At 39.9% G+C, this 10335-nt stretch overlaps 1 protein-coding gene across 2 annotated transcripts in view; it reads right to left on the bottom strand.

The window, feature by feature from the left end:
* Positions 1-4142: 4142 nt before the first annotated feature.
* Positions 4143-10335, bottom strand: part of LOC103385152 (cryptochrome-1-like) — a 38140-nt gene continuing 31947 nt past the window's right edge. Inside the window, exons 10-15 of one of the 2 annotated variants that reach the window (XM_017036144.2) lie at positions 8802-9004; positions 8592-8702; positions 8351-8503; positions 7756-7836; positions 7466-7593; positions 4143-6679 (exon numbers count right to left, since the gene is read on the bottom strand). In XM_017036144.2, the coding sequence (XP_016891633.1) occupies positions 6662-6679; positions 7466-7593; positions 7756-7836; positions 8351-8503; positions 8592-8702; positions 8802-9004 (694 nt within the window). In that variant the 3' untranslated portion in view covers positions 4143-6661. Of the gene's footprint in view, positions 6680-7465; positions 7594-7755; positions 7837-8051; positions 8168-8255; positions 8298-8350; positions 8504-8591; positions 8703-8801; positions 9005-10335 lie in introns of those variants that run through there. The other variant, XM_025059344.1, reaches the window with a different exon arrangement.

The following is a 10335-nucleotide window of genomic DNA, read 5'->3' as shown; positions in this document are numbered from 1 at the left end:
AGGAAGTAGAAACATAGCAGTTCCGGGGGGATTGTGTCGCCACCTGCTGGACTAGTATCTATCTACTCATGCATACTTCTGTACGTGTAAAAACCACAGAAAACATTATTGGAATTTGTAAAAATATTTTATTTTAACCATCGTCAGATGTTCATTGAACAAAACAGTAGAATGCAGTGGGTAAACACAGCTTGTGAAACAAAACAGTGAATAATAGTTGAATACAATTAAATATAACATTAATGAGTAACCAACATTGAAGCATCTCTTATTCTATATAATATAATCACTTCTTTGGAGAAATGGTTTGTTTTCAAACAATGTTCACTATGTACATAGTACATAATGACACCATTGAATAATAAAGTCAAGAATATGTCATAAAATTTAACTCATATTAAATATATATTTTATAAAAATCATCCACAACATGCAGGGTTACTTAATGAAACAGTTTGCTGACAATACAAAAAAGTATTGGTGTAAAACGCAAATGTCATACAAATGCCATTAAATGATATATATGGACACACAAAGTGTCCAAGTCCCTTTTTATACACAGTATTTCACTCTCAAAATATTTTTTACTGACCTATAAAAACATGTATCTTGGTTTGTTAATGTTACTGACATACATAAAGATGCAACTAAGTCTTTTTCCAAACCATAATTGTGTCACAAAGTAACAACTACACCAACTCAAGAGTTATTGTTTCTCAGAAACAATGAAATGAACATCATCGAAATTAATGATTCAAAGTTTGTGGACGTTCTACACATGTACACCCCACCGCCAGCTCGTAGGTGCATCTCTGCCAGGAAGTACCAGTTTTCTTGAAAATAACAACTTCTAAAAAGATGGTCTTGGAAATCAAGTCACTTTTAAAGCAACCTTTACATTCAGCATAAGTAATACGTGGGGGCAACATGCCAGGCAGTTCTTTGGTACTGAAAAATAAGAAAAAAAAAGAAAAATCACTTAAAGTTGTGCATGTAAACACCAAGAGAAATAAAACAACAAATTTAGCACTGTAGGAAATAAAACCAGGCATCTGTGAAACTGGACTATAAATCAGTTGTGGCCCTGATGCTAATACTGTATTATATTATTATATGCCATGGTGCTGTTCTTTCTCTCTCTGTCAACAATCCTGCACTTTTGCTTGTATTCTGCACCGCTCACATGTTTTTATTTGCCTCTCCTGACCTTCCCATGTAATATGTTGCAGTATTATCTCAGAAGATGGAACACCATCATACGCTCTCCCACAGTGCAGCTCCTTTAACCATCACTTCTACTGTATCACTTTTGGCAAGGAAGAAAAAAGAAAATTACCGCATTTCCCAGGGAGCTAATGGATTGTTTTGGAGCGACACGGACACGTGTCTGTAGGACACGTGGGTGTGGTTGGCTGCCCTACAATCCTCCTGACCGAGGGTAGCCATGCACATCGTCCCCATCAGTGCAAGCACAAGCTTGAAACACAAAAACACACTCACAGCAATTAGCTTTCAAACAATAGTTGACCACAAACGAAAGGTTTACGTCAGGCTGATGTGCGGCATCTGCCATCAATTAGCACAATATCTCTCAAAGAGTTTGATTGAACAAAACATCTTTTTTAAAAGCAAAAATTCAAATGCAATTTTTACTTTGGCCTGCAGAGCCGACAGAACTCACCAGAAGAGCCTTAGGGTTCATGTTGATGGAAGGAGAAAAAACAAAACAATGATCTTGAAGCTAGAGTAAAGCTGGAGTTGAGCCTTGGCCTCACTGGTGTACAATAGTTGTTCAGTCCAAGTGGAGTTGTCTTCTGTGCTGACACAGCTGAGCTCTCCCTTTATATGCTGTCGCAACTACAGCAGAGGAAAACAATTTGCATGAGAGGGAAAAGTAACAGGTGGTTCTGTCGGACAAAGACCAGAAGTGTAGGAGGGATATCACCTGGATGAGGGAGTTTCGATTTTTTAATCGAGGAGGATTCCCCTGGATGTATAAGGGAACACTATCAGTGTTACCATGGTTACAGCCAGGGTGTCCTACCAGGATGTGTCACAGTTTTTGTTTATTTTAGTTGTCTACTCTTTTAAACACACACACAATGATTCCAGGGAGGATGATAAATAGACTTTATTTTATTATCACTGCAAATTGCACTAGTGCTGTCAAAATAATCTTTTTTGTACATTGTACACACAACTTTTCCACCACCTATTTGTATATGCATATATGTTTGAACATTTTAAGGTCATGCATTTTTTTAAATGACCCCTGCAGACAAATACAATTCTTTAATTTGAACTGAATTGAATTGAAGCGTCCGCCTTGCCTCCCGTCAATTATAGACAAATCAGACAAATCAATTAAGAAAATATTACATTCATTTATGTAACATTTCAAATTAGGATTTGTTCTCCAAACCCCAATTTGCTGCCAAGGATTTATTTTAAACATTATATTAGAATCAACCAGGGATTAGAGTCGAATTAGAGTCGAATTGAGGATTTACAGTGTTTTACAGTCAACATTGTATGAAGTGAATATTATACCCATATTCAATACGTAAATATTTTGATGTTATAACATGATGTTTCATCTTATTTAATTTTTTTTGTTCGATTTTGATCCAGGTCCAAAGTACTGCTTACCAGGCAGAAGAGACAAAGAAAACAGGTTAGAAGTGTGACATAATATCTCCCATGTCCCAATCAATTGCAAAGAGAAAAAAACCAAACAAAAACCAAACAAACAAAGCAGCGATATTTAATCAGCAGTAAAAATCTATTATTATCTATTAAAACAAATCCTCCAAACATTATCGTGGATGTTCCTGGGAAGCTCCCCTTGTGTGTTTTATTTTTGTGTTTCGTGACAGGTTGTGTGTGGGTGTGTGGGTGTGTGTATGTGCGATTGTGTGTGTACGCAGCATGAAAACGATGATGGCAGACATGGAAATATATTTCACACTGCTGTGCTAGTATTTACATACCGATGGTCTATTGGGTTTTGTTGACAGAGCACGCCGAGGAACATGTCTAATAATACCAATACAATCTTTAAATAGCTGTTATTGTTTCCTTTCAAGATAAGATCACAAAAATGAATGCCGGTTTTGGTCGGGCACTCCTAACTAGATATTTTCAGACTCCTAGATCACTGCCACTGTTCTGTGACGTCAGACTGCTGCAGCTCAGTGAAGCTGGGGTAGATACACTGGGTCTCCACAATTCACCCTTCAACTTTGAATGGTATTCTATTCTGCTTTTTTTTAATGAGTTTTTAACAGGGCAAGTCTTATGTTTCCTGTCATTGTGGTGCACACACAGGTGTCAAACTCAAATTTGGCCCGTGATGTAATGATATTTGGCCCCCAAGATCACATCAAATGTGTAATAGAGCTGGTGCGATTTGTAGTATCAGCAGTGCATGCACTACATCAGTGGTTCTCAAACGGTGGTACGCGAGCGCTACCACATTTACATTTTCAATTGAATAACTCTGAAACATACCATAGACAATTAATACAACGTTTAGAAAAAAATGTGTAGCTACTTGTGAAATTATGAAATAAAAAGATGTTTGGTCTTTTTATTTCTTTACTTTTTTTGCTGCAATGCAAGCCTGTTGATCCTGTGAGCACGGGAGTAAGTAAGGAGGAGACCCAGCACACGCTGGAGGAAGTGTCTGGGGAGAGGGGAGTCTGGGAGTCCCAGCTCAGACTGTTGCCCCCGGCGACCCGGCCGTGACCTGGATAAGAGCATGATGATGGATGGATGGATGTTTTGGTGTTGGCCTGAAAAAAGATTTACTTGAAGGGTTAGAGATAGAGAGAGATATAATAAGAAACAAGTACCACAAACAAATACCAGTGTGTTTTACTTCAAAGTGAATTTCTCATGTGTTTCATATATAAAGCTTTGGTTGTTCCAGAGTCAATGTTTACGCAAAACTAAAGTTTGTTTCTCTATGAAAAAATATCAACATTACATATCTGGAGAGAAGGGACAACATCCACAATTGTATTTTCAATACATGTTGAGTTTGGTCTATGGCTTCGTCCCAGTTTGGCCCACTGTGAATTTGACTTTGACCCCGGCCGTGGTGATATGTCAGCTTAAGTGAAGAAGACAAAAAGCAAAGATGACGATGAAGTTGTAACAATTTTAATGTTCTGTCACGATAGAAAGCCTTTCACAACACGAGGAGAGACGGAGATAGCACGATGTCACAGCGAGCGTGTGTTTTCACCTTCATGTCACGGAGAACGAATAGAAAGAAAAACAAAAGCAATAAAAACTTACAAAAAGTACAAGCAGTGTTGAATCTTCCTGAGGACACAGAGAACTATAACACAGAAGCACTACAGAGGTACACAGGTTCTGGTGCTGCTGGTCGGGTCCCGCCTCCTGACGCTCCCGTTCTCAGGTTGGGGGAATGTGGGAAACCAAAAGAATAAGCAGAGAGTCGACAAAACCAAGTTGGAAACCACTCTCTCTCACTTCTCCTTTTACAGTTACGTTTCCAAATATATTAAGTTTGTTATTATATAAGTCAGCAGATTTGTGAAAAAAATGAAAACCTGCATACGTTAAGGCTGCGTTAATGTCTCTGTATGCATACAGTATATATACCAATATATCTATATATATTTACACATATGTACAAACACCTTTACATATATTTATAAATATATATAGATATAAATATATATATATATATTTATACACATATATGTGTATAAAAGGTTAGGGTTATTTGGGTTTTATTACTCCGAGTGTATGCATTAAGCATACATTTCAAATACTGAAATACTTACACTATTTTTTTTTAATTTAAATTGTACATCATTTAAGTCGTTCCTTCATTTTAATGATTTTTGATTTTTAGCAATTGTAGACTACAGGTAATATTTAAATATAACTAAAGGCTGGTGATGGTCAACAGCCGCTGGATTGTAAATAATAATTCATAGCCAGTTTCTATTCCTACTGAGGAAATCCTCCATTAGATGGATTTACAGAATTGGTTTCTCTTGGTTTATTTTTCACCAAAGTTCTCTTATTTTCTCCATTCATTTCTGTTGAGTCTGTCTCTGAGATATCATGTAATCATGTGACATTACACTTGATCTGGTTGTTTCACAGCAGAATGTAAAACACACATACACATCCAAGTTCCCATCAAATGAAAAACCCAGGGTTTTAGTCTGGAGAGGCTGAGTCGTCCAAAACCGCCAAACTGCGTCATTTTTACACATTATTTTAATCTGTGATGCTTTGAAGGAAAGGAAAGCGAACTCCTTGTGATTGTGACACAGCTGATCACTACACACAACCAAATGTGACCTCTGCTTTAACCCATCACCAACGTGAACAGTGGGCAGCAGTGTGTGGGGACGTTCTCTTCATGAAGTGCCTGTAAATCTGTCTTCAGGAGACAGACACTGTGACCCAGTTCTTACTGAGTCAGACGTTAAAAAAAGTAAAGCAGTGATAACTGTATTTCTGGGTCACTGCACAGAACAGAGCCCGCTCATGTTTGTCTGCCCATCATGATAGAATCTGTTTATTTACAACAGTGGTGTGAAAATGACTTGACCCAGTGTGAGTGTGTGTGTTCAGCTAACTTCTAAAAAAACAAAAAGAAAAAAAAAAAGAAAAAGAAAAGCACAAAAGAAAGCCACATCACCACTAAGTATAAACAACACAGAGAGCTACATGTGTAAATGCACAAAGCTGAAGTACTAATACGTACTACGTCCACTGAATACTGAAAGAAAAAAGTAATCACACCTTGTAGCTGCCGGTACAAATCAAAGAGTGGTACAGTGTTCCCATTAAAACAAGGGTAAATCTGTGTCGTGGTGAAGGACCTGCTCTACTGGACCTCCAGGACGTTGTGCTTGCCTCCTGAAATGACCTTCAAAGCTAGTAACGTGTGTACAAACTGGACTGATGTCACTGTATCAATAATAACAATAATAATAATAATAATAATAATGATGAATACACCATTGGCATCCTGGACTCTGTTGTTTTGTTAGCCTATTTACAAGCGCTTTTTCGTTGACCGCCTGAGACACGTCCACACACACACACGTGTGTATCAAAGTATTAAGTCGGTTTCTAAGCTGAGGTCGCCTGTGTAACATGGAGCATGGAGAAAACACGGAGAACACCCCGGCCTACTGTACTGTTCTGGGGTTAAACCTGGGTCACGTTGTCGGCTGGAGGCCGCAGGTTCCAGAAAAACAACATCATGTTACTCCGTACTTCACGGAAATAAAGCCTCAGTTTATGAAAACAAATGCTATAATTAGCAAACTGTGAGAGTGAAAATATGGGGGGAGGAAGGGGGGGGGACCAGGTGTGCATGGACCGTGGATTAGAGCGACGATGGATGAAGGTTGGAATAACTGGTCCAGTGCCTGTCATTACGGCATGTTAACCAACTGTGGGCGTGGCTTATATTCAGTGTCGCTTTTTTTCTCTGAAATACTCATGTTCAGATAAAAAGACTTCAGGTCTACGTGGTTCTTTCGTTGTCAGGTCAACAGCAGTTTCAGACGTGCCGATGTCGTGTCTGGACCTGTTTGTTGATGACAGATTGATGTTGGATTTTCCTTTCTCTGCTGCCTGGACAATAACGTCAGTGTAGCTGTCACTGACTCGGGGTGGTCTGCGAAAGTTACACAAAATGCCAGCATTAGTAACAGAGAAAAACCTGTTACTACGTCATTATTTTTCTGCTTCCTTTGCAGTTCCAAACAATGAAGCCGTCATCCAGCTCCTCCTACGCTGTGTACACTTCTTTGGCTGATTTGAATACACTGAGCCTCGGAAAACCTCCTTTGTGTTTTTATTGTTAGCATGGCAACATCAAGGCTGAGTCCAAAACTATATGGATAATTCCTACTGCTGTTGTCTTAATATGCTGTATAAACAGTAACAGAGTCATTGGTCGGAAAAATAAAACACCTCTACAGGAAGTGTTGGCAAAAGAACATGTTTCAAAATGAGAATTTTGGAAGGTCAGCGTCAGTTCTTCAGTTGAATGTGCTTCGGGTTCAGTCCATCACTGAGTTAACAGTGAGTCAACAGAGTTTTGGAGCAGTGTTTCCCAACCTATTTTGAGCCACGGCAGATAAACATCATAAGGAAAAACCCAACTCACATCACCAAACAATAACCTCACAAAACGATGATGAAACATAAGAACCTTCTAGTTTAAATGACCTCATGATTGACTAATACCTGATGTATTGGCAGGAATTGAAGAAAGACACTCACAAAGATAACAGCATTATCTTTTTTTTTTTATATTTTTTTTTGTATAGTTAAATTAATAAATTCCATCAATGTTGTTATTATTAGTTTTTTACTACAACTGCATTAATATTGAGGTTGTACTGGCAGTGAAGTCTGTGAAGTCAAACACAATAAAAATATATAAACCCCTCCTCACCTGTGCACTCTGCCTCTGCATTTTATGCAGAGAGCAGGACGCCGTCTCTTCCTCTCCTGAACCTTCACGTTCACTCTCTCGCTCCCGTTTCCCTGTGATGCTGCCTCCCCTGGTGTGCAAGAAGATTCCTGGAGAAGCACATAAGGGAAACATTAATAAACTGCTTGAATTTAGTTTTTGTTTTTGTTTGTTTGTTCAAACAAAAAAAAAATCTAATTTAACCAGATGGGATTTGGGGGCTGGGGGAGAATCAGTTTCTGATATTTCTGATGAACAAACCAGTTCCTGACCTGGGTGTTGAGGCACAGCAAACTCATGGTAGAGTCGACTGCTGGTGATGATCTGGCTGGTGTCTGGCACTGAGTGGTAAACTGCACCGAGACAAGACAGTGGAAAAGTTAAGATGTTTTAATGAAACTCTGTATTCATAAAAATAATAAAGCTATTTCTGTTCATAAATCCTAAATTAAACACTAGACACTTTTAAAGTGAATTCCTCCGTAAAGAAAGTTTTATGTTGCCCGGACTTAGCTATTCATTTTTTTAAAATGTGTAATTAAAAACAGTAATTGTAGACTGTAGGTAATGGTTGCTGTCGTTGTCCAACACTATTAGGTCGCGTCTGTTCTTCACTGTCAAAATTGAGCAGAATGCTCCCGCTGCCGTTACTGGTTGCAACGGAGCTCCCTGACACTGCAGGTACTGGAATCAACACCAGGTGTCAGCACATTTTTATTGGCACCAATGTATTTGACTGATTTTTGTTTTTTTCCCCACAAACTTGACCTACAATGCACGGTGTTACTGTTGCCGTTGGTCCCTGGCTGCTGCTCTCCAGGAGAGTAAGCCATCATTCCTCCATTTCCATTGCCATTCGTGGACGGCACTGACGCCAGCAGGCCTGGCAAACACACTGCTGTAGTGGTTGCTGTCGTTGTCCAACACTATTAGGTCGCGTCTGTTCTTCACTGTCAAAATTGAGCAGAATGCTCCCGCTGCCGTTACTGGTTGCAACGGAGCTCCCTGACACTGCAGGTACTGGAATCAACACCAGGTGTCAGCACATTTTTATTGGCACCAATGTATTTGACTGATTTTTGTTTTTTTCCCCACAAACTTGACCTACAATGCACGGTGTTACTGTTGCCGTTGGTCCCTGGCTGCTGCTCTCCAGGAGAGTAAGCCATCATTCCTCCATTTCCATTGCCATTCGTGGACGGCACTGACGCCAGCAGGCCTGGCAAACACATACACAAAAAACATTAAATACTTTTTTTCCCTCCTTCACTCATTCAGCGTTTCTCTCTTTAAGCTGTTGCGTTTATCCGTTCCTCACCCAGTCCTCTGTATCGGCTGAGTTGCTGGTAGATCTGCTTCATCCTCTCAATGTTGAGCCGGCTCGCCTCAGCGTGATGAACCATGGGCTTGGGATAATGGACGCCGATTACACACTTGGCCGCAGCCTGCACCGACTCGGGGGCGTTCCATGGGTCGTAGATATACTTAGCAGGAAAACCTCGGAGGACAGGTAAGTAACGCCTGGAAGCACAGGGAGAAATTAGACACGCCACCTGGTGTCAGCAGGATGTTAAAGTTTACAACCAGGGACAGGATTTAGGCACAAACACAAAATATCATTTTATTATTGTTTAAAAAAAATTTGATTTCATTGGAACATTCATTTGAAGTTTAGCTTGTCTTACTTGTTAAAATGATACGTATATATATATATATATTCTGTAAACATTACTAAAATGTCCCTAACTATAAAATTGAATATAATGCAATAATCAAATACATTTCAGTTTATATTTTTTACAGCCTGCTTATGCACTTTTAAAAAAACCTGCATACTGGGTTTTCAGCACTTCGTGTGTATAGAGTATTATGCAAAAAATTGTTGAAACAAAATGGAAGCTACAAACAACCACAACACTGCACAGTATGGCTACGGTAGATGAGCGTGTGAGCAACAAAGTCAATGATCTGCAGGTCTGTCTCTATCTTTGGACTGTTGGAGAATGAGGCACTGAAGTCAGTTACCATCACAACGTACAACTTTGATTCAGTAAAAAAAACAAAAACAAAAAAAAACAAGGGGCTGTGGTCCCAAACAACTTAAACTGTAAGTTGGTGTGATTGCAGCCACACCGCAGACAACAAAGCAGAAAGCTCACAATACCATTCCAACCTGCTGAAATTCTACTTTTTCCATTTAGTATCTGGTCTGTCGTGGATTTACTCCGAGTGACAAAGAGAAACAACCTACTTACAGCACTTGGTCCAACCTTACCGAATCCGAGGAGGGGAGACAGACAGGACAGAGAAGGGGGGCGAGTGGAACTGTGGAACTGTGGAACTGTGGGAAGTGGCACAGGGCAGCGCTGAGAAGGGTGTGGGCGGGGGGGCCTTGTGGACGTGCACACACACCCACACACACACGCCCACACCTGTGATGGACGGCGCTCCGGTTGCTTAAGGAGATCGCCCCATCGCTAGAGAGAGAGACCGCTGCCGATTGGGATGATGATGCTAGGAGACGTCTACTGTAATACGCGGTTAGAAAGCAGAGTGTATTGATCCCACCCACCCCAAACCCACACCCACCCCCTCAACAGAGCAGGTGTATAGTGGAAAAGTCCTGCCATCGAGAGACTGTCCTTTTCTTGATTAGACCTTGCTCATGAAGAATTGACTCTGTCTTATACCTAGCTGCTAGCGTTAGCTTCTCTTTGTGCCTGAGTCTGTTACGGTACATTATTGTTAGCTCCATTATTAGCATTTATTTAAAACATTTATTTATATTCTTAGCTTACTCAAGGCTGACAAAAATGACCTACGGTGCTCAACGTTTCTATTCGATGACAGGA

This window comes from Cynoglossus semilaevis, chromosome 10 (genome assembly GCF_000523025.1).
Source record: "Cynoglossus semilaevis isolate Cse_v1.0 chromosome 10, Cse_v1.0, whole genome shotgun sequence".
NCBI lineage: Eukaryota > Metazoa > Chordata > Actinopteri > Pleuronectiformes > Cynoglossidae > Cynoglossus > Cynoglossus semilaevis.
The sequence above is the reverse complement of the archived record's forward strand: the minus strand, read 5'-3'. Positions and strand labels throughout refer to the sequence as shown.